Source organism: Phocoena sinus, chromosome 11 (genome assembly GCF_008692025.1).
Source record: "Phocoena sinus isolate mPhoSin1 chromosome 11, mPhoSin1.pri, whole genome shotgun sequence".
NCBI lineage: Eukaryota > Metazoa > Chordata > Mammalia > Artiodactyla > Phocoenidae > Phocoena > Phocoena sinus.
The window spans coordinates 48,227,460-48,252,200 of record NC_045773.1 but is presented as its reverse complement, the minus strand read 5'-3'; the positions used below and the strand labels follow the sequence as shown (position 1 = coordinate 48,252,200).

General features: G+C 45.2%; 1 protein-coding gene across 1 annotated transcript in view; it reads left to right on the top strand.

Annotated features, from left to right (window-relative positions):
• The window catches only part of ITGA9 (integrin subunit alpha 9), a 354,686-nt gene that overhangs the window by 191,992 nt on the left and 137,953 nt on the right, over window positions 1-24,741 (top strand). The window contains exon 17 of the mRNA XM_032650071.1: window positions 2,925-3,001. Coding sequence (XP_032505962.1) covers window positions 2,925-3,001 — 77 coding nt within the window. The remainder of the gene's footprint in view (window positions 1-2,924; window positions 3,002-24,741) is intronic.

Below are 24,741 nucleotides of genomic sequence, written 5' to 3'. Positions count from 1 at the left end.
GGGGTGAACAAGACCAGTACAGTCCTGGAGCATCATTTTAGCAGGGGAGACAAACGGGAAACACGTAATGATAAAATTAATTAGTTACAATCGAGATGAGCAGTAGAAGGAAAAGTACATGAACTACAAGAACTTATGACAGAGCCCAAGCTTATCAGGGGCTGGATGTGGTTTTGATTTGCTCATTGAAGGATGAGAGGACACATACCAGGTGAACCCAGTGGAGGCATTTGGGCTCAGCATGTGGGGAGGCCCTGAGGTGGGAAGTTATACGGCCAGGCTGAGGGGTGGCTGGCACAGGAGAGCCAGGGAGATGGAGCTGAGGAGGGCAGGCACCTCATTTTTTCAGATTATGTGCCACGGAATGGCTGTAGGTCCCTTCCTCCTTGTCAGTTCTCACCTGCTCCCCACCCCACCGCACCCCGCCTCCAAAGGCTAAGTCAGACTGTCTCTTGCCTGTAAAATGGGAGAAACACTTGTAAAGAGAAGCCTGTCACCAGGGGCAGAGCTGGGTATAGCGAAGCCTAAAGCTTATATGATTTGGGAGGAGAGCTTCTCTTGGGGAAAATCAAGTAACATCATGAATAGAAAGTGAGGTGCAAGGCCCCGGTGGGAGCGTGTCAGTGAAGGCCCTTCAGCCTGAAGTTTCATCAGCTTGGTGGTAAAGTCATCTTTGGTGTTTCTCCTCATTTCTAACCTCGGAAAGCTGCCTTTTCCCACCTGAGATATTCATGCAGACCTCACATCCACTTATTCCTGTTTTCTCCTTGACTGAGATGGCAAATAAATCACAAATGCCCCCTATTAAAATCTCCTGGAAATTTGGCTCTCTCTTTGCCCCCAGTGTTGTCTAAAAGAACATGGGAATGTCCTTTTTTTACTCAAGACTTTCATGAGTTTTTCCCCCACGCTCACGGCAGGGAATGTTGTCTGGGACATATTATTCTTTTGGAAATGTGACACAGGAATATGAATTTCCATAAGCAAAGTTACTCTGCCTGGTTGGGTCTAGATTGTTCGTTGGCCAGCATGTTTGCTGGCGTCCACATGGATGCTCAGAGAAGCTGCCTGGACTTGTCTTGTGGGAGTAGGATGAATCACCTGGAACTATGTTCTCTGTATGTGTTAGAGGGGGACCCAGAAATATGAGTACTGATGACAGAGAAGTTGAATAGTGAATAAATGACAACTGAAAAACGGCCACAGGCTTTTCTTTCCAAAATCCCACCAAAGTGATCAAAGGCATCTAACTAGTGAAGAGTCTCTGTCGGTGTGGACTCAGGAAGCCTGCTGTTCACGGATTAGAGACATCAGAGAGATTGAGACCAGAGGAAAGGACAGACAAGCCTGCCGGGTACCACAGAGAGAAGAAAACTGTAACTCCTCCCCAGAGCCGCTCCTGATTCCTGGCTGCCCTCCACAGGTAGGCTCAGCTCAGGCACACGCTGCAAGCCCCCTGGAAAGATGTCGGGTGTGGCATAGTGAGCTTTAGGCCCCAGCACTGGGTGGAGGCCCTGGAGGCCCAGGAGGCCCAGCCTTGGTTAGAGAAAGGACACTCCATCCTGATAGCTACTGGCTGCCCTCCCGAGACAGGATCCCTTCAGTTGGCTGTGGTGCCCTTGGCCTCAGAGCCTAATTGCCTTTGACTTTCCCCTTTGGAATTAAAAATTATAGTATGAACCCCTCGTTCAGGCAGAACCCATATCAAATACGGATTTTCTGCCTCGCCACGACAGCAGAGGGAAATGACCAGACTGTAACCTAAGAGTTCTTGACTCACATGGGTTATTATTCATTCCGATCTGAGAGCATTTAAAGATCATCTCAAAGATGGGAAGAACACCTACCGTGTACCTTTCTTGAAACAACTACTTGAAGAAGCACTTGAGCAGCCTAAGAGACGAATCAGACAAGGGGTGCCCTCTGTGGTCAAGGCCACCCCTGACTTGGGTTTCCTTGTTAACTGCTGAGGACCCCTCGCCCTGCGGGACCTGGCTCCATGGGGGTGGGGGACTTACCCGAATTGTAATAGGGGCGGGGCAGCCGCGTGGCCTTTACCGCGAGACCCTCAGCGCGAGATCTGGGGTGCAGCGGTTAGACGTCCCACTCCGCCGGGTCAGCAGGGAAGCGGTCATCGCGGCGGAGAGTGTGGAGACAGATGGGTCACGGCCTTCTGCCCGGGGCCCTCCAGGCCTTTCGGCCTCCACCGGCGGGTGAGCTGGGGGCTCGGGGACAGGCCGAGGACTGTGTCCTGCAGGGCTCCAGAGCCCTTGTCACTGGGCTCCGGCCTTGGGGCAGCGGCGAACCTCTCCCCCATGCCCACCTCCGCGACCTAATGGCGGCGAAAGCCACCCTGGGTCGCAGTCGGCGGGACCTGGCTCCCAGTTGGGCGGGCTAAGGAGCCTGAGGGCCGGCTGGGTCCTGGGCGCCTGGGGACCTGGCCCTGAGGGCGCCGCCAACCTCTTAACGAGGACCTTGGAGGGCGAAAGTTGAGCCTTGGGACCTTGCCCCTTCTTGTCATAACAGAGACTAACATTTGTTTGGTGGACGTTTACAGGAATATGTGACCCGACCTCAGGAACAAAGGATCTGACACCAAGAAGATTCCAACAATGAACCCCGCCCCTCCCTCACCTTTCCTGTAAAAGGGCTTTGCTGAAAGCTTTCAGGGAGTTTAGGGTTTTTAAGGCATGAGACGCTGACACCTTGCAGGGCCCTTTAGTAAACCTTTGTCTGCTCCAAACTCCGACTTTTTGGTATTGTTTGGCCTCTGGTATTGTTTGGCCTCGCTGTGCCTCAAGCACACGGGAAGAATTCCCACTGATTTGGAAGGAAGTGGTTAGCAGTGGAAGGAAGTGGTTAGCTGTTATTTACTCGTTTGCCACTAACCCTGTTTTGCTTTTCCTCTTGTGTCTCCCTCACAGACCGTGTTTGAAAGGAATTGCCGATCTGAGGACTGTGCCGCCGACCTGCAGCTTCAGGGTCACCTGTTACTCTCCAGGTGAGTCAGTGCCCCCTTCTTGACTTTGTTCTGGGAAGCTGTTTGTCCTGACTTCAGGCCCAAAGTCTGCATGTGCAGATTTCCCCACCGAAGCGGGTAAATAGAGGTGGGTTTAAAATGAAAACTTGCAGTTTAAGAAAGTGTATATTATACTGTAATTTTAACAACAGGTATTATTTGGGGGGATAGTTTGGTTTTTGTTTTGTTTGTAGTCTCACATATCTCACAATTAGAGTTTTGTATTTCTAATTTCCCTGAATATTGGTGATGTGTATGTGTTGGGGGGTGTATTTTATTTTTAATGTAATGTTTTTTAAAATTTATTTATTTTATTTTATTTTCGGCTGCATTGGGTCTTCGTTGCTGCGTGCGGGCTTTCTCTAGTTGCGGCGAGCGGGGGCTACTCTTCCTTGTGGTGCATGGGCTTCTCATTGCGGTGGCTTCTCTTGTTGTGGAGCATGGGCTCTAGGCACGTGGGCTTCAGTAGTTGTGGCACATGGGCTCAGTAGCTGTGGCTCACGGGCTCTAGGGCGCAGGCTCAGTAGTTGTGGCTCACGGGCTTAGTTGCTCCGTGTCACGTGGGATCTTCCTGGACCAGGGCTCAAACCCGTGTCCCCTGCATTGGCAGGAGGATTCTTAACCATTGAGCCACCAGGGAAGTCCTGAGGGGTGTATTTTAGGTTTACTCATTGTATTAAGTTGAGCCATGTGAAATTGCCAATATTTAACTGTTTGGAACAACCCCTATGATTCAGTTTATTATTATATAAAGGAATACGGGAACTACTATAAAGGTTCTTTTTATTTTTTTCCCCACAATTAAAGTGTTGTGCTTTAACAACAAGTAATGGTTCTGTGGCAGGAGCAGGTGGAGGAGAGGGGCGGCTGTCCTGATCCAGGGGACAGACAGCCAGTCTCCTGGAGCAGGGCTTCCTCCTACAGAACGTGAACCCTCAGCTAAAGGTGAACCTTCCGTAAAGGCCTTCTGTTTTCTCTCTGCCAACTTTTTATTTCAGACTTTTTGAAGGTGCTGGTCCTGAGTCATTTAACCATGTTTCAGGGAATGGGTTCCTTTTGAGACAATTCCTTCTGAGAGATTGTTTTAGCCTCCATGCTATTTATTACCATTTCTCAAAAACAGTCATCAGTGTTGATAGGTATCCTCTAAAATGCCATATTGTGTGTCTTAACTGTGAGAGTTAAGTTTGGGTGGAATGAAAGAAATATCCCATCACGGACCAGTAACTACACTAGGACGTCTTTACTTCTTTTGATAAATAACCTGTTATTCATCAAAGGAAAGTAATAGTAAGAATTCTTTTTTTTTTAATATCTTTATTGGAGTATAATTGCTTTACAATGGTGTGTTAATTTCTGCCCTATAACAAAGTGAATCAGCTATGTGTATACGTATATCCCCATATCCCATAAGATTCTTTTTCTTTTGTTTACATTTATCGGGGGAAAGTTGACGTAACCGCCCCCCATCCGCCCCTCCGCATACACACAGATACTCTTCCAAACCTCTTAAATATTAATTAGCATTACTTTAACTTAGGACTTAGTGTAGTAGATTAAAGTAGCACATGTTGTGCCAAGCTTAGAAAAGTATTTCAAACTGATAAGTGGGTATTGGAATTGTTTTAACATTAGTCAGAAGGTCCTCCTGGGATTATGAGAGAAACCAATTCTAAAGAAGGTTCATAAGTTATCAGATCATGACTTTTAGTTTTAGAAAGGTCTTCCAAAAAGTGTTTTAGGGGAAAAGTAACATGAAACAAAAATATGTGGATTTGTTTTATCTTGAGGCAGACTGTAAATGGTGGAAACTTATTTTGGATTGTAGAAAACTTCATGTGTTGGGAAAATGTTCACTTGCTCTAAGGTTAAATATTAGAAGAGTCCTAATGTTCTTGCTGCCCATTAGTGGACAGTCAAATCCATCTGTATTGCATTGTGCTCTTCATATGTTAAAATATAAAACCCAAGGCTCATGGTCAGTAAGGCATCTTTTCCCTAAAGCTGCCTCCACTGCCTTACCCTGGCTTTTCAGGACTGTTGGTCAGAGTCAGGTCTGTTCTCTGGGCCCAGTAATCAATAATATGGGAACAACTGGTGTGGTGGCCAGGGCCCAGACTCCGGTATGTATCAGCTAGCTAGAACCACAAGAAAATACTGTATAACAAACTAGCCAAAACTCAATGGCTTAAACCAGCAATTGTTTATTCTCCGGGAACTGCAGGTCAGCTGAGAGTTGGCTGGCCCAGGCTGGATTCAGCTGGGTCTTGGTTGACTTGCTTATGCATCTGGGGTTCAACAGAGGGTAGGTGGTTCTCAACTAGGCTCAGGTGACCCAGTTCACCTCTGCTTCATGTGTCTTTCACAGTCCTGCTGGAACCAGTGTCCTAGCCTAGGTGTATTCTTCTCATAGCATGGCACCGGTGCAAGAGGGCAAGCAGAAACATGCGATAACTCTCAAGGCCTAGGTTCAGAGCTGGTGCATTCTTACTTCAGCTTTATTCCACTGGTCACAGCAAGTCATATAACCAGTCTCAAAGTCAAGGGACTGGGAACTATTGTTCTGTGCCCTTTTAGCGAGGAGAACTGCAGTCATACAGCAAAGGAGGCAAATTTAGGGAGGGGTGAAAATTGGAACCATAATGCAATCTATTATACCACATAAAGAACAGGGTCTCTGTGTCGCTTTCCTGGTGCCTTATAATTTTCAGGACTATTTCAGCCTTTCTTGCAATTCCATCTTCCTGCAACTAAGACATGAGACCTAGAGACTGTTGGAGGAGATTTTCCAAATCTCCGAAGTAACGTCCTTGGACCAAAGCTCTGAGCATCTCCCTAGGATGAGTTATTTCCCAGGAGGCCCCTTGGTCTCTCAAAATAGCCTTTTGGCTGAATCCGCCATTAAACAAACCTTCATTATACTCTTGGGCCCATAAATGTCCCCAAGGGAGCCATCAGAGAAACATTAACTGGTAATTGGCTAAGTAGAGATACAAAACCAAGCCCAGGGTTTACATTACTTTGAATTTCCCCAGATCTTTGCACAGAGCCAGGCACACAGAGAGGGAAGGCACAGTCAGTAAACTGCTCCTGGAAGCCAAGATCTGAATTTGGTTGTCAAAGGAAGGCTTGGTAGCTTGAACCAGGAGTAAGCTGTTCTGGTTATTGTGTAACTTTCTTGATTCCTTACTGCCAGGGATGGGATGTACATTTCTTTATTGTTCAAGTCAGGGAAGAAATATGGGCCCCCGCTCTCCCAGGATGCCCAATGTGGTGGGAGAGGACAGCTGGGTGCTGTCAGTGCCTGGTCAGTGCTGGAAGAGAGGTAGGTAGATGGGTCATCATGGGGCCCTGGAACAGCTTCCAAGAGGAGGAATTAAAGGCAATGCGTCCAGACATTCGGGGCAGAGGGAAAATGTGAGCAGAGGCACAGAGGCGTGGAGGGCAGGATTCCCATGCAGATCTGCAGGCATCTGGAGTGAAGGAGTCGGTCAGGAGGTATTTTTGCCATGAGCTTCTCTGCTGTAAACATCTTTGCCACAAGACTTTTTGCTGCAGGCATTTTCACCATGTGACTAATTGGCTATAAGGCAATTCTCCTGTAAAAGATAAAAAATAAAAGAGCATCATTAAACAGGACATAATGGAACATGAAAAATGAATAACGGGGGCTTCCCTGGTGGCGCAGTGGTTGAGAGTCTGCCTGCCAATGCAGGGGACATGGGTTCGAGCCCTGGTCTGGGAAGATCCCACATGCCGCGGAGCGACTAGGCCCGTGAGCCACAATTACTGAGCCTGCACGTCTGGAGCCTGTGCTCCGCAACAGGAGAGGCCGCGATAGTGAGAGGCCCGTGCACCGTGATGAAGAGTGGCCCGCACTTGCCACAACTAGAGAAAGCTCTCGCACAGAAACGAAGACCCAACACAGCCATAAATAAATAAAATTTAAAAAAAATAAAAAATTAAAAAAAAAAATGAATAACGAAGATTAAAAGACTTTATTGCAAAATGCAAAATATTTGAATACATTTAAAATGTGATTTGTTTTCCCGTTCAGCATCACACTTTTTCTTTTTTGCTAAGATTTCTTCCTCCATTAAGAGAGGGATCAGTTTCCAAATACTGAGATGCACATTTGTAACTGAGCTTTGTGTTGTGAAAGCCTCTACACTGTTGTGTGTTCCTGGCATCTTGTCACACGTTCATTGATAGATGTTCCAAAGTTCATGGGAAATGTGTGTTCAACTCTCCACCTTAAAACATCTGAAGGATTTGCAAACTGCTATGTTATTATTTTCTAGTAGAGTATGCAATCTGGCTTTACCCTCTCTTATTTCATACTTCCAGTAAGTTTTATCACCATGTTTACAATCAAGTCGACACATGTAGCTGTTATCATCCAGTGCTTTAAGACTGCCTGTCTCCTTGTCACCGTGTAGAGTGTTATGAGTGCCTAGATTTATGTAATATAAATCAACCAGTTCTTTTATCTTTTATGGCAAAATTGCCTTATGGTCAATTAGTTATGTGGCAAAAATATTTGCTGCAAAAATGCTTGTGGCAAAGATGCTTATGGCCAAAATACTGAACACAGGCCAGGAGAACACAGTAAGAGATGAGAAAGAGAGAGAGAGAGAGAGAGAGAGAAACACTATATTGTGACACACCTATGAGTTTGGGTTTCATCCTGAAGCCAGTGGAAGTATAGCAGGATTGTAGCATGAATGGATTTTACCTAATAAAAATGCAGGTAGGCACACTGAAGGGGTAGGGAGAGAGGAGTGGGGGTGGGGATTGAGATTTAGATGGTGTGGGTCATTGGGTTCTGTATTCCACTGACTGAAAGTACGGTCCAGCTTGAGTTTTGAGTCAGTTACTCTCTCTAGCATCTCAGTTCCTGCATCCCTGGCTCAGGTCCATGGAGTGGCCGCCCTTGGTCTCAGTGCAGGAGCACCTTGGGTAGGGTTGGGCTTATGAGAGATATTGTGTTGATCTCCACCGTGGTGCCTCCCCAAGGGCTTCAAAAGGACAATTTGGACGGAATTTTTGCTTTTCGTGCTGTCTTTAGAGCCTAGCTCTCCCGTTGGCTGTCATCCACTGTACTATAAGGTTGAAGCCAAGGGGTAACAGAGAAAAGTCCCTCCGACAACAGGGTAGACAGCACAGTACAAGGTGTTGTGGTGGGAAGCAGCCAGAGTACCCATAGGCTGAGGATTCTTTGTCTTGAGAAAACAGAGGGAAAGATACCTGGGAGTGATTGGGTCGCCTCAAGTGGCCAGGGATCAAGCCAGGAAATGCTGTCTGTGACTGGGACTCACAGATGTTTTTATTTTTCTCTCCAGAGAGCATGAATTCTGGCAGGCCTGTTGTCTCTTAAAACAACCAACTCTGCAATTAAAAGTCTACAGTCTTCAATGGTCTTGAGCCTCGTTCCAAAACACACCATTTCCAAAATGTCCAGGAATAGGAATGAAGCTGTTTAGTTTCTTTAAACAGGACTGAAAATTCCATTTGTAAAATGATGCGACTATGTTTTGTTTCATCTGTCTGGCTACTCACAGTACCTAAGAATATATCACATGTGATTAAGATAAAGAAAAGAGAAATAAACATTATGGCAGTTAAGTTAAAAAAATTTTTTCCTTGATGCATCCTATAGGAGACCAGTGGAAATTTCAGTGCCTTCTGGCTAGCCAACTCCAATAGTGAAAGAACTCTTAAGGGAGGTAAAAAGGCACAGTAAGAATATATATGAAGTTGGAAGAACCATCTAGTGGCCACATATAATGGTCTTCTGGTTGTAGCCTTAGTAAGGCTATTTTTGTGGTGTGGGTGGGGGACCAAGTGCATTTCCTAAAACACTTGGCTGGGAGATGGGTGGCTCCATCCATGAAAAACCAGCCTTCAAGAGGAGGATCACTATACCCAGAGCGCCATTTAGAGTTTGAAACAAATTGTTCACCTTCCTAAAAATGGTACAGTGACCAAAATCATCAACTGCATAGCATAGGGTAGAAGTAAAGTTGTCTTCTTTTATGAAGGGGAAGAGAACCCTGTTTATTGAGTTCCCATCATGTACTAGGTACCCTATACTAGGACTATAGGTGCTAGAGTCCACTGTAGTGTCTGCACAACTGCACAGCCTCGGGCAAGTTGCTTCACACCTCTGTGCCTCTGTTTCCTCTTCTGTAAAATGGGAGAAATAATAGCAACACGTTATTAAAGTTGTTTTGAGTACGTAACGAATTAAAACATATTTAAGTGCTTCCAAAAGCTTGGCTTATAGTAAGCACTCAGTAGATGAGAGCTAGCATTATTATTTCATTTAACCTGGTCAGTGACACTAAGAAGTAAGTATTATTACACTCTTTATAGTGTGGAGGACGCAGAGGCTTAGGGAGACAGGTGACTTGCTCAAGGGCTCATGGTGGTCGGGGCTGGGGGTGGGGATTAAAGCTGGGAGTGTCCAATTCTGCATCCTGCTCTCTTCCGGTACACTGGCTTCAGTTGCTGAGGCTGGCTCTGGACCAGAAGGACCAAGGCTGGGGATCTGGGGGAAAAGTCCTCCTCTGTGTGAAAAGCCCCAATTCAGAAAGGAGGTGGATGAGTAGAAAAAATCCATCCTCAAAGATGCCTCCCATCCATCCCCAGTCATGCTTCCCCTGTGCTGTCTGACATGTGAGGTGCTGTTCAAAAGCTTTTCTCACTGGAGACCACAGACACCAGTCCTGCTGGGCCAAAATGGTGGTCCAAGCATCGAGTCAGGATATTCTTAATACATGTAGGCTGGACTTTTTTCTCCTTGGAGGGCCTCAGATTTGACCGTGAGCTTGTGGCTGGTATGTCAGCAGTTTCCTCAAATGTAATATCATCACTATTGTTATTATTATTTTATGAAGGAAGATGAGTGGGAGCTGATCAGAATCTTGGAAAACTTTTGCCCTTACCAGAATATTAGCCATGTGATTCATTATTTATTTTTTTTCCTCCACTGTCTTTCTAAAATCTGGGACAAAAAAGTGCAGAGTTGATCGGGAGCAGCTGGCTTTTGTAGTGGCTGTTTCTGGAATCTCTGGAAATAGGAATGGTTTTTTTCAAAGGTATGTTCTTAAAAGAAAGGTGAAATGCTCCAATGAATAGAACCTTTTCAATGAGAGTAGGATTCCTCATCCTCGCTCTCCTCTCTCCCTTGCTCTGATGGGGGTTCCCTAGGGAGGCAGTAGGTGTCTCCCCCACATTTCATGACCACATCAAGGATGAATGGGTGTGTGGGTGGTCCTTCTGTTGGAGTTACCTAGGCGGAGGGCGAGATGTAACCCCCTGGGAAGGTGACCAACAGAGTAAGGCAAACAAAGAGCCATTCACACACTGGAAGAGGTATTGAAGAGTGCACTACTTTTCCAGAATACTTCTACTCAACTGACAAGAAGTGATACGCTGCTGGTGTATTCATTTATATGGCAAATATCGATGGAGCACTTGCCATGGATGTACTAGGCTTGGTGAAAACAAATAGGGACAAACTACTGCACACGATGCTCTTGGTCTAGAAGGGGAAACACACATGAAAACAGTAATTATAATTCACTGTGATCACTATAATCATGGGAACATGAGGGAGTTCCCTGGAAGCACAAGGGAAGAGGCCCCCCCCGTCTGAGTTTGAGTCCTCTCCAAAGCATACCTTGAGACAAGGATTTGAGAGTAAATTTGAGAGTGCAGGGAACAAAGGTAGAGGAGTAAAGAAGTTTACAGGGAAGCCTGCCAGTAGGGTGCACCATACACCTGTGTATCAGTTAGTTATTGCTATGTAACAAATCACCCCAAACTTCATGCCTCAGAAAACCCACCATTTATTCAGCTCTAGATTCTGTGGCTCATCTGTTTGGGTCTTCTGGTCTCCTGGGCTCCTTCATGGACCTGCAGCCAACTTCACGTTGGCTAGGTGTCTCTGTTTGGGGGTCCAAAATCTAGAACACAGTGCACAAGGCCTCATGAGACCTGTTATAAAACTGGTCTGTTTTCACTTTTTGCCACATTCTGTTAGCCAAAGCAAGGTCACAGGGCCAGCCAGATTCAAGGGATGGGGAAATAAACTGTGCTTACCGCTGGGAGGAGCTATGTGTCATAAGACAAAGGATGTGAATAGAGAAAGGCTACCAATCAGCTCATCATACCCTGCTGCTGCAGGGGATTCTGGATCTTCATCCTGCAGGGAAACACTAGGGAACGGTGGGAAGCACACAGCTTAAAATTATTGTCTCTGAGGGGTGAAGGGGCTGGGGTGCTTGTACACCAGCTATGGAGAGTCATTGGTTGAGCACTACTCTGGGTTTGGGTGTGCCCTTCCAGCCTGTGACAGACAGCAGCCGGGTCTGGTTCTGAAGAAAGGTCCTCAGCTACAGAGATTCAGACACTGGCAGCTGGAAGTCAGCAAGATCATTTGAAACAGTCTGAGGCGGGTGGCAAGGGCGTGGACGACGTCTTCTACACCCACTTTCTCAAAGAATCTCAGTTGATGCATTCATTCTGGAATTTCCAGCAGAAGTGTCATGCTACCTTTTGACACCCAGGCTTCTTTCCACTAACTTGTGGGGAATGCTTTCTTTCCGCATTTCCAAACCCCTAACATTCTCCATTACTGTGGTAACTTGATTTCCTCTTGCATGTTTCTGCAACTTACTCTGTTTCCCCTTCTCTCCCGAGCAGCACTGTGTATCACCCACCTGCTGAAGGGCATTTGGCTGTAGTGAAAACCCATGAGCCAGGTACAGGGCTGGGAGCTTTGTTCCTGTTTTCCTGAGGATAGCAGCAATGGCAGGTGAGGGAAGTGTCCACGGCACATCTCAGGCAGAGAGGATCGGGCCTCTGCCCGCTCCATCATCCCAGAAGGGACCTGGGTGGAGCTGGGCCAAGCAGCTGTGCTGCTTTGCAGCCCTGGCTCCAGCCCAGCCCCAGGAGGAGCACAGACAGTGACTCCACTGTCCTACACAGTAACTCAGGCGGGGTGGAAAGAAGCCCAGCTCGAAGCTTCTTCATGGTTGGTGGTTCTCATGGATAGCGTAGCATTTCAGATGCAGAACAAGAAGCTGATAGGCAGGGATTTGAGTCACTTTTCTGAGGTCAGAAAGAAAGCTCAGTAGCAGTGGTAGGAAAGAAAACCTGCTGGGAGGTTCCTGAGGCCAAGTCCAGTGTTCTAGCCATTAGACCTGTGGCCTCTGTCTTTAAATAGCCTGTTTCTTGCTCCCACTCTGACGCGCTGCTAACTAGTTGGAACGACTTTGGGGAATACCTTCCTGTCTCCGGGAGGATCTGATTTGTAGTTTTCTAAAGGGTGGACCAGCCTTGGTGTGAGGCCCTACCACACCTGAGCAGCAGAGATCCATCCCAATGAATATTGGGTATCAGGGACAGCCCTTCCCCTGCTGAGCAGACACTAACCAAGATTTTCCATCTGGATGGTAAGAGGATGGGGAATCTGTAGAGGAGCCTTGAAGACAGAGCTGAGGGGTAACCATGGCAACCATAGAAGAGGCTGGGACCATGCTCACAGCTCCCTCCCCAGCCACCCAGGAAGGGAGGATCTACCTCACAGGTGTACCTAAGAAAATAGTAGTTGCTAATATTTTCCTTGGCTTCCAAATAGATCCAACCATCAGAGGTTTTATGCGTAAGCATCTTTCCAGCAGGGCCAAAATGATATGGCTATCATTTTCCTTCTCACTGGACATTCAACCTAAGAAAAGGATTTACCAAAAGAATGTAGAAAATGGATCCTTCACTTCTCTCAGATCAAGAGCAAACAGGGAGCCACATGCTGTTGGGGTTTTTTTGTTTTGGTTTGTTTTTTTTGCTAAGATTTTTGCAGTTTATTCTGTGTGACTGTGGCGTTGGTCTCTTGCCACAAATGCTAGACGCACCCATCCTGGGGCAGACTTAGTTACTGGAAGAAAAGCCAAATTCCAAAGATGCACAGTTGTTTTGTTTTCTGAAGTAAATCTTCCCCCAAACACATTTTTCTTGGACATGCCCTCTTATTAGCATCTCTCCCAAATTTGTTTACAGCCACCTGATATAACCTCAGGCAAATCAGAAAGTGGCCCCGCTTCTCTTGGTAGGTGGAAAACCAAAGACCACTTTGGCTTTCTCCCCAGAGGTCACTGCCCCTCCTCCCAGGGCCAAGGTGACAGGCTTAGGTAGAACATGAGCGGCCCATAAATCACCTCATTGCAATTGCCATGAGAGGGAAGGTACTAGGTAAAGAACTTCTAGATTTTATGAGCCTTCCTCCCTGACTCCATTCCAGGTGATCTTGATCCAAAAATGATGAGACTGGGTGGAGGCTGTTGGTGCCACGCCCAGATCATTTTATGGTACAGGTTCCCCGTTCCCAGCTGCCATTAAGTGTCCCCTGCCAAGGCTCACAGCTGCCCTTCCTCTTACCTGGAGACGGGCCCTTGCCTCGTGGAAGTCGCCTTGCCTGAGAGGTTACACCCATCCTGGGCAGCCCTCTCCAATGACTGCTGATTTAAGGTACAAAAAGCCAGCCTCTTGCCTCAAGTGCCAGTAACTCTATGCTGTGTTTTGTGCTCCAGAGCCCCCTGTGAATCAGGCCAAGGCTAGACTGTACCCAAGACCACCTTGGTCTTACTTGCATAGACTCTTCCCCACTCCAGTCCTGCTTCCCGTGGCATCCCTCACAACCACCCGAATCCTTCCTTGCTGCCAGGGAACCTCACCTGAGATGCTGGAGAGCTCACACCTCACAATCTGTTCCTTCTCGGATCTCCTGGCCAGGAAGTCTGAATCTTTTTCAGAACCGTGAGTTTCAAAAGGAAACCAAATTCAATGTATTTATCAGATATGAGTGAGGGAAAACAGTTGCCAGTGGGCTTTTATCTGCCCTCTTGGAATTGGAGGGTTTTTGGATTTTTAAAAACCAGGACTGTGGAGTGATGAGTTAGGAGGTCCCTTCAGGGGGTGAGTGGGACTTTGTGTCTTTTAGGAATACTTCTGGTTGCTTCTTCCCCAGGACTTTGTTTTTAAAGAGGACTATCCAGACGCAGGGATAAAAGGAGAGGGGCCCCCTGTGAGATACAGCTTTCATTGCAAAATGTCCTCCCTGTGGGAGCCAGGGCAGATACAGTCCTCAGGGCATAAAAGTCACGTGCTGCTCAGGTGAAGTGAGCAGCCTTCCTGGCCAGGAGCGCTGGCTCTTTTTTGAGAATGTTTACTGTGATAATGAGATTTGAACAGGAGGTGAATGCCATTGTTTCAGTCCACAATTGTGTTTCTTCAAGGGAAAAAAAAGACACATTTTTGAAGTTTTCATATATTTTAAAATTTATTTATTTATGGCTGCGTTGGGTCTTCATTGCTGCACGTGGGCGGCTTTCTCTAGTTGAGGCGAGCGGGGGCTACTCTTCTCGTTGCAGTGTGCAGGCTTCTCATTGCGGTGGTTTCTCTTGTTGAGCATGGGCTCTAGGCATGTGGGCTTCAGTAGTTGTGGCACACGCGCTCAGTAGTTGTGGCTCACAGGCTCTAGAGCACAGGCTCAGTAGTTGTGGCACAGGAGCTTAGTTGCTCCACGGCATGTGGGATCTTCCCAGACAGGGATCGAACCCACGTCCCCTGCATTGGCAGGCAGATTCTTCACCACTGCACCACCAGGGAAATCCCAAGTTTTCATATTTTTTTTCTGGAAGAAAATTGTTCTTTGTGTGGAAGAACACGATTCATTTAACCTCCTGAGCCAAGAAGGAGAAAATTCTCATTTACGCACCTCTCTGTCCAGCTTCCCCAGGTTCGTCGATTTTAAAGATGGATCATGGTAGACCTGGAAGAGTAGGATTGAGATGAAGGAAACCAACAGCAGTTACAAATCTCTTATTCTACACCTTTCAGAAATGCACGTCTTCCTTTTCCTCCTGATGTCGGAGGCTAAGCATGCTGTCCATCCCTCCCTTCACCTGGCCTCTCATCATCATTGGTGACTCATCAGCACTGAGTTAGTCCCTCCCTCTCACTTGCCGTAGGACACAGGTTCCTAACCTGAGGATATGGGTTCATATCCTCTTGGTGGTCTGCACTTTGAATTCATGGGGTCTGTGAATTTAGATAGGAAAACAATCACAGCTTTATTTTCACTAACTTCAAAGTAAATTTTACCATCATAGTCAATTGTCAATGTAGACGACAAAACAGAATAACATTAGCAGGACCTGTGACTGTCACACATAGAAATCACTGATATTTTCACATCAAGTTACAATGTTGTACATATTTCAAAATATCATTCACATTCATCTCTACTTCAAAGTTATGGTAGCTATGTGATCTACCGCCAAACCTTATTATTCAGTGTTATTTTAAAAACCCATATTTTTAAACATAATTATCACTGTATAGCTGGTTTTTTTATAACTCTATTTTTCATTTTATGCATTTAAAAACATTTTGAAAAGGGGTCCATTCACTTCACTAGACTTCCAAGAGTATCTGGTGACAAAAACAGGTTAAAAACCCCTGTTCTAGAAGTTTTCCCTGATTTGGGGAAAAGATACATGTTGGAGAAACAAACCTTTTGCTCTGCTTACCGGAATAGACAAAAGATTTTTATTATAATATCCAGAACTGAGACTTTATTATAAGGCCTGTGTCATATTATTATACATTTTTCTCGTTTTTTAACGTGGGGTCAAACCTAGAAGCCGCTGGAGGAAGTATTTCCCGGACCCTGTAGCTCCCAGCATCTATGATACACTGGTGATGAAGTAAACATTCATTCCTTGTTTGGGTTTGTTAAAGACACGGGTAACTGTCTATCACAGCTTTGATGAGCTCAAGAAAACCAACACTTCAGGCCCAAAGCAGAGAAACTGGGCATCGTGGTGAATGTGGTAGCCACTTTGTGCACAAATGGGCACATATGTGGTTGTTTGAAGTGCTGCGTCTGGAGTGTCTATTCTTGTTTCTACCTTTGGGGACCCAGGTGGGAAGAGCCACTTTGCTCTGGCCCCTATGACTGCTCACCTCACAGGAAGAAGTTTCCAAATCAGGGAGGCTTGTAATTTCAATACACTTCATTGTCTGTGACCATTTACATCCCCCATTTGGTTCTTGAGCTAGAAACAGGGAAAAATGATGGCCATGACAGAGTTATTTGTGGAGGGACCACGGTGGCCCTGCCGACTTGGGCTCTCTTGAGTTGTCTGGCCTGCCAGCGTCATGAAGTGCAGGTTCACTTCTTGCATTTTAAATGCATGGTGGCTGAGTTTAACGGGCGGTGTGTGTGGTGCAGGGTGGCACTGGGCCGCTGCTGGTCAGGTCATCCATTGCTGCACACCATCCCCGTCATGACATCAGACCCCTGGGCAGCCCGCAAATTTGGGGAATTCCTCTGCCCCCCAAAGTACTCTTTGTCTTTAATCCAGTTGTTATAGTTGGTGAACCTGATTTGTTCCAGATGTTGTAAGATTTAGTGATTCCGGAAACTACTCCTCAAGTCGAGGCTGATGAGGATTTGAATTCCTCTGTTCGCTGGAAACCAGCAGTTCTTTTCACAGTTAAGCAGATGGGGCAGGAGGAGGGAACCTAAGCTTCTTGGAGGGGCAGGGAGGGCCCTCGGGCTTCTCATGTCTGCCTTGTTAGAAAGAAGGTAGCCTTTGAAGCAAATACTGATTCTATAACTAAATGAGTTATTAAATGAGCCAGAGCTGGGGCCACATTGATGCTAGCAAAATCAGTGAGGATATATGGACATGTTGTTTTTTTTTTTTAAGTAACACATATTTACATGAACGATCTGAATGTTGCTAAGGAAACCACTATTTTAGTTCAGATCACCTTAGTAAATACTTTTCTCTTACTTTATGAGCATAAAACCATCCAAAGGGGGTACGTATGAGGGAGATAGAGGTATTTCTGATTTCACATAAGTGGTTTTCAAAGCAGAAATTCACTCCCAGGAATCATTTCCCTGACCCTCTGTAAACTTTAGTTGACATGCCTTACAGAGGTGCCCCGTGATCTCTGTCTGGAGTTAACAGCCATGTGAGTCTGTTTTGCATGATTAGAAGGGATTTATAAAGCATGGCAAGATGTGAAGCACATCTCAAACTCTATGTATAATAGCCCACTATTGGAGAAGGTTGAAACCTACACCCGTACAGATAGCATATTCTGTTTAACAGAGTATTATTGGTTTATGCAGTTCTTGAGGATATAAACAATATGAATACTAAAGCTCCTTAAAATTATAGATTTAAAACAAAAGCAGAAATTAATTAATGTAGATTGTTGCTGTTTAGATTTTTTTTAAGTGTATTTGAAAGTAGACAAATGCCCAGATAGATGGTGGTGGGGGTCTGGGACAACCTGTGTAAGTGACCCAGGGATTCAGCTGCAGCCCAGCCAGGTGACTGGGGTGTGTATCCAGGGAAACCAAAGTCAGGAGGAGAAGCTGAGTGGTGACAGAGCTATGTGCGTTGGGCACACCTGAGAAGCAGGTGGGTCCCTGACGTGGCACTGAGTTTTGAACAAAGCAGAGTAGGTTGCAGGTTATAAAATAAGGGGATCCTGAGCTGGTCGGTATGAGGATCATCAAATGGGTTAGATCAGATGATTGTGGGGTGAGGCTGTAAACCACAGGAAGTTTCCCCTGGCCTGGGCTTTTGTGGGGCCAGCTGTACGATAACCACAGGACAGGATGAATAGTTGGGCAAAAATAACAGCTCCTACCATTCTAGAGTATATTAAAATATAAAACAAGATTAGATTTGATTTCTTAAATCTATTCCAAAGTGTACATTTTAGGTACAATATCTTTTTTGGGCATTTCTTGGTGATTCTTTTGACCAAAAAATATGTTTTTACCAAAAAAAAAAAAGTGATATCTTTTTTGGTGGTCTTAGTTAATAAAATAAATTCCTAAATGTTTGCCACAATAGCTAGAACCTTCAAAATCAGGAAACTTTAATGACTTTTCATGGCAGTGAAAATTGGTATTTGGATTCTATATACTTTGATGTTTCAGTGAGTTCTATAGGAATAGGCAGTAAAACTATTAAACTAAGTAACTAACTAACAAAGTAAAACTAACCAAAATGAGCTAGCAATACAAAAACAATTCCCATCCCTGTAGGAAGGAGGAACTTTGGAGCTTACACTGGAACATTCCGTGGGGACTGAATCCTTTGTAGTCCCTTGCTGGAACTCAAGGTTTCCTTGTCCAGAGTTCCATCACATGAAAATTGGGGAAAGGATAGCTTCCCTAACTTATTGCAAGCTGAGAGTAAAGGACTAAGAATCTAAAAACATAGTGCATTTATCTGTTCCCCACCTTTCTTTGCTCTGTTCATAGGAGCCTGACTCTGAAAAACTACATTTCCCAGGCTCCTTTGCCAACAGACTTCCTGTTAAGTTTGACCAATGAGAGCACCGTTGAGAGGCTGAAGGGAGGGAGAAGGAGAAGAGTCAAGGTATTTCTCCCAACCCCACCCACTTCATGCAGCATCTCTGGTAATAGCTACATCCCCTCTGTGGTCTCAGCCTCTTCTTGGCAGTCCCAGCTCTGGTCACAACCTCCTCCCTCAGTCCCTCCAGCTTCATGGATAATAGTTACTTCTAATCTCTGGTTTTCCTCATCTCCCCTTGTTTTCTCTTTTGGCTCTTCTGGCACCTTTGTTCCTAGTTCCCCGTTTTAATCTCTTCCAGTGAACTACCTGGCATGGACTCTGTTTTGCTAGCTGCACCCTGACTGATACAGTGTGTTTGAATCCTGGCACTTCCATTAGGTAAACTGGTACTACCACTAATTACCCAATAAGTTCCTAAGTCACTTATATCACTTGGTACTCAATGTCATTGCAAAATAGGGAGGAGATTGCTCTATAATCAATTCTGAAGTCCTTTTCAGCTTTAAAAGACCATGAGTCCCTCAACTTTGATCTTACAAAACTGTGTGTATCACTCCACGTCTGACTTGGAGATGTTTTTATCATTTACTCCCCAGGACATGGCTTAGCGTTCATAATATTCTATGTGTACAGAATATGGTGAAGGCATTCCCAGTGGCTTCTTACCTCTAAAGGCTGATGTTGGCAGCTTTTTCCTTTGGAGACATAAAAATGTTGGGATTTTGAGAATGGGTTTATACAGTTTTGTATAGATTGCTAAGGAGTGTCACAGAGGCGAGCCCTCCAGTCTGGCTCTTTGAATGCAAGTGCTTCTGTAATGAAGAATCTCAGGGGCTTTGAAGCAACTCTCAGATGCAGCAGTAGGCTTGACTGTAAAAACTCTCATCCTGTAGAGGTGAACAGAGGCTGAAGACCAATCACCGTAATGACATTCTAGGACAAAGTGGCGTCAACACTTGCGCCTTGGAGGTATTGACAGCTGCCTTCCTGGGTTGCGAAGCCAAGGACAGCCCCTTATAGAGTGCCTGCCCTGCAAAAATGGGTTCAGAAATTTGTGCTTGCTGCCATTTGTGTCTTCTCTAATTGGTCCCTAGTTATTCTCCCCAAAGTGAATTGCCTGGGGAAGCTCAGAAATATATACTCCTCAGATTCAGCAAGGGTGGTGTGCTATGTGACTTACCTTAAGGTGCACTGGTTTAGGGCAGGGACAATATTAAAAATAGTTAACAACCTGCACAGCAGGCATACCTACCTTTTAGAAGCAGTCACCAGGCATAGACAACCAGAACAGTGCCCCTGGTGCAACCCAGTGGCGGTCAGCCCTGGGTTAGGGGTGTGTTCATTCACCCATACCTATGTTTCCTGGAACCATGGGAAGAAACGGAGACTATGGCACCTGAGGTGGATCCTTGTGACAGTGGCATGAGAAGGAAAGTGAACAGGATGTGGATCACAAGGGGTGGAGTGGGGTTTCTTGAAGGCCTGGAGCCCCTTTCAGATGGTCAGAGATAACAGGATTAACTGATCTGACCTGCCAGAAACAGGCCTTATTCACCAGGTCATAAAGCTGGCATAGGGCCCCACTACAGGCACTGTCAACGCTGTCAAATCCCTTTACCCTTATGTGCTGGCCTGGCGTCCGGCTCCCAGAACTGCATCTCTCTGCCTACTCTACCCACCGGGTAGCAGTCCAGGTAGCAGGCCAGAGGTGCTGGGAATAGATGCTCTCCCTTTCCCACATCATCCCTCAACCAGTGACTGGAGCTGGCACATAAATTCTTCCTTCATTGCACAGATGCGACAACTCAGGACATTCCTCATGGCCTAGATCTGTGTGGTTTACCTCCTTTTCGCACCACATCACATGTAACCAATGAGGTTCCCCTGCCCAGTGTACAACTTGGGGCATCACATTTTGGTAAAAGTCAAAATTATCTTCTGGGGCAGAAAAGTACATATGTGGGACACCTTTTTTTTTTTAATTTTACAATATTCACTACAGCATTTTATAAGCAAGTGAGTTTCAGGAGCTAAATATTATCAATTTTATGTCTTTAAATACTCAATTTTTTTTTTTTTTTTTTTTTGCTGTACGCAAGCATGTGGGATCTTCTTGGACCGGGGCACGAACCCGTGTCCCCTGCATCGGCAGGCGGACTCTCAATCACTGCGCCACCAGGGAAGCCCTAAATACTCAATTTTATTTTTACCCCAGTTTATTTTCCCTAGACCTCTATTTTGCAAGTAACATGAGCAAATCTGTGCCATTGAAACTTAATTACAGACAACCATATTACATGCTAAAAGTACAATACGTAGAATTTGCTGAGAATCTAGAACAGTGCTGACCAATAGGCTTTAAACTTTTTAAACTTTCTGGTAGCCACATTGAAAAATTAAAGTGGAACTGGTGCGACAAATTTTATTTAGTGTATCAAAAATCATTTAAACGTAATTAATACTAAAAGCAATGATTGAGATTTTTTTTTTTTTTTTTTTTTTTGCGGTACACGGGCCTGTCACTGTTGTGGCCTCTCCCGTTGCAGAGCACAGGCTCCGGACGCACAGGCTCAGCGGCCGTGGCTCACGGGCCTAGCCGCTCTGCAGCATGTGGGATCTTCCTGGACCAGGGCACGAACCCGTGTCCCCTGCATCGGCAGGCGGACTCTCAACCACTGCGCCACCAGGGAAGCCCTGATTGAGATTTTTAAATCCTTTTTTGTTTTATTGCACTAAGTCCTCGAAATCTGGTGTGTATTTTACACTAATTCAGACCTGCCGCATTTCCAGTGCTTGAAAGGCACATGTGACCAGTGGCTACCATATCTGACAGCACAGGTCTAGAACATACTATGTTGTCTCACTTAGTAGATGAGAGAGCTGGGGTAATTATACACCAGTTCTCATCAGTCATTGTTTGAGGGCTGCTACAGGGAATGTCAGGGGCTTAATTCTAAGGCATTTAGCTGGCCTGTAGCAAAAGGTCCTCCGGCAAAAGATGGGGATGCTGGCAGATGGAATTGCAGCCTTGGAGGCTGTAGAGATAAGACGCCCAGGGACGGGAGCAGAACCACCCATACATAGCCTACTACGTTTTGCAATACCTTCACTTTGGTGCCTTATTATTTATTAACAAATTATTTGCAACACACCTGGCATTGGTGACTCAAGATAACTGTTAAGTTTACTGGCCTAGAGGATAAACTCAGCACTCTGACATTCAAGGTCCATGGGAATCTGGACACAGCCTACACATTCTATCAGTATTGTCCTCCTACTCATCTTATTGCTAAGAATGTCCTTTTCCTGCCTCTTTCCATGTTATTTCTGAGTCACTTCCATCCCTTTATCTTTTGTTTACTTTTTTCTCTGCCTGGAATGTCCTTCCTATTTGTCTGTCCCCCCATTTGCTCCTCATCCTTTAAAATTTGCTCATTTTCTACATCTCTCAGGGAACTTCTTACAGCAACGTCCGTCTACAGTGATTTCTTTGCTCTGGATTTCTCTTGCCTCTTATACTGCACCTGTTCTTTTGTCACGACTTGTCTTATCAGCTTCATGGTGCATCTCCTTCACATAATAACTTATTTGGTGCCTTGTGCTCATATTCCTCATAGGAAGACATCTGATGAACAACTGTGGTTTTATGTGGGTTTTTTCATGTTTGTAATTTTAAGCACTAAAAGTTGAAAAGCTATGATAGTTGTCAACAAAGTGCCAAGAGGGAGATTGTCCAGCATAGCTGCTGAAGGCATCTGGAGTCATCCTGAATGCCTCCACCAATTTCAAGGAAAATTGTCAAGAGGAAAAATAAGCACTCGCAATAGCTTTTGTAAAGAGATGACACCACGCAGTATTCTAAATATTCTAAATGGTAAGAAGGCAACTACGATTTCATTTCTCATCCTATACCCGAATAAGTGTTATGTAACTTTTATACCGTTTAGTTGTATTTTTATGTACTTTAGGAGCAATGGCACACAGGGAGAATTGCTGGCCCAGGAGTTAGGAGGACTGCCTGGCTCTGCCACTATCTTCTGTGTGGCCTCAGGGAAGTGGTTAATTCTGGCCTTTATCTGCAAAATGATGACTCAAGTGAGTCCCCATCCAGCTGTCAAGTTCCATTTCTGATTTTATGATGTCTGCTCATTTTTAAGACTAGGAATTGTTTATGATTTTAAATTACAGTGGCTATAATTTATGTCACTGCTTTTATGGCACATTGTTGAGGATATCTGTGATTTGTTGGATGCTGAATCCTTACTCAGGAATGTGGCCCCCGATTTTGACATTTCTCCTATGGGAGAACATGTTCTGCTTCACAGTGTCCTTTTTTTTTTTTTTTTTTTTTTGCGTTACATGGGCCTCTCACTGTTGTGGCCTCTCCCGTCGCGGAGCACAGGCTCCAGATGCACAGGCTCAGCAGCCATGGCTCACGGGCCCCGCCGCTCCGCGGCACGTGGGATCTTCCCAGACTGGGGCACGAACCCGTGTCCCCTGCATCGGCAGGCAGACTCTCAACCCCTGTGCCACCAGGGAAGCCCCACAGTGTCCTTTTTAATATGATTTCCGTGAATGGAGAAACCAGTGTGTGTGGGTGTGGAAAATCGGTCTTAGCCAAATTTTTGTTGACAGGGCTATCATTCCATTAATTGTAGGATTCATGGTTCACTTCCTTGATAATACTTTGTGTAATATCCCCGATGGCCCTCCCCTAACCCCACTGTCCCTGCAGAATCCCTTCTTTGTCCTCTCATCACATACAGGGTCTCGTAAGGGTCTCATAAGGATGTTTGCTTACCCCTAAGGGTCGGCAGGTAGCACATATTGACATTAACTTATGTCGCACATGTTTGTTTCCTTCACTAGACTGTGAATTCCTTGAGGGCTGGAACCTGTATCCTTGGTGCCTAAATTGAGAAGGTAGTTTTAAAAAGTGATGGATGGATAAATGATTAGAAAGAGGAAGGGAGGGAGGATGGAAGGAGGAAGGCAGGAAAGGAAAGAGTAGGTGGATTTGGCTGCCCTGTAGTATTACCCTAGTTGTCATTATCAAATACAGTTGTGGTTCATAAGTATAATGTCAGTCTTAATGACAGTATAACAGGAAGTTTTGTGAACTCAAATACAGTTGACTAGAATGTGCTTGACTTAACCCCTGTCTTAGCATCCTTTACTCAGGCTAAATTTAAACTAGCAGCAAAAGAAAATAAAAGTATTATATTCTGTAAAAGATAGATTATAACCACAAGTTATTTAAATAAGGTCATTGTTTATATCTTTATAAACTTTATAAGGAAGGTCTAAAATGATCTAATAGAAAATTATTAAACACCAATTTAGCTGCTTTAGTTTCTTTCCTTAGTATCTTCACCAAAGAATTATCTGCATAAAACTGTTTCTGTGATGGTAGAAAAGGAAGAATTTGCTTTAGTGACCTTTAATGGTTCAGCATAGGATGATTTGGTATGGAAATGTATTGCATTTACCCAATAAGGAACTTTGAATGGTATGTGTTTTTAATGTACAGTAATGAGTGAGGTCAAAGTACAGTTTCTACAGTGATCCTCAGGTACCACACGACCACTAAGATGCCCGTAGCAGCATCTGACATTTGGAGTATTGAATGAATTGGCACTAAACTTCAATATAAACCCAACACATTCACAAACAGCTGCTGTAAGATGTATTAGAACAGTTATATTTATTATTTTTGATAAAACATGAGCAAGATGTTTCCAGCAGGCTGTATGTGTGCTGTAAGATAAACTTTATAGAAACTGTACAGTTTGTACCTTATGCTAGTGAGTAATCATGCCTTTCATATAAAAGTACACCAGAGTCATTGGTGTACATAGAAATCTGACCCACTTAAAAGACTGCAGAATCGGGCTTCCCTGGTGGCGCAGTGGTTGAGAGTCCGCCTGCCAATGCAGGGGACGCGGGTTCGTGCCCCGGTCCGGGAAGATCCCACATGCCGCAGAGCAGCTGGGCCCGTGAGCTATGGTCGCTGAGCCTGCGTGTCCAGAGCCTGTGCTCCGCAACGGGAGAGGCCACAACAGTGAGAGGCCCGCATACCGCATAAAAAAAAAAAAAAAAAAAAAAAAAAAAGACTGCAGAATCAAATTAGAATTAATGGGAAAATTTCTCAGAGACTAAAATGCCTTGAAAATTAGAAAGATTGTTCTTCAATAAATCAGAAAGCACCCGTGGAATGTTTAGCACAAAAACACTGCGCCTCATTGTTTTACTCTTTTAGCAGTCCCGTCTGAGAGGTTGGTCTTCACGGAATCCTGTTTTTTTCAG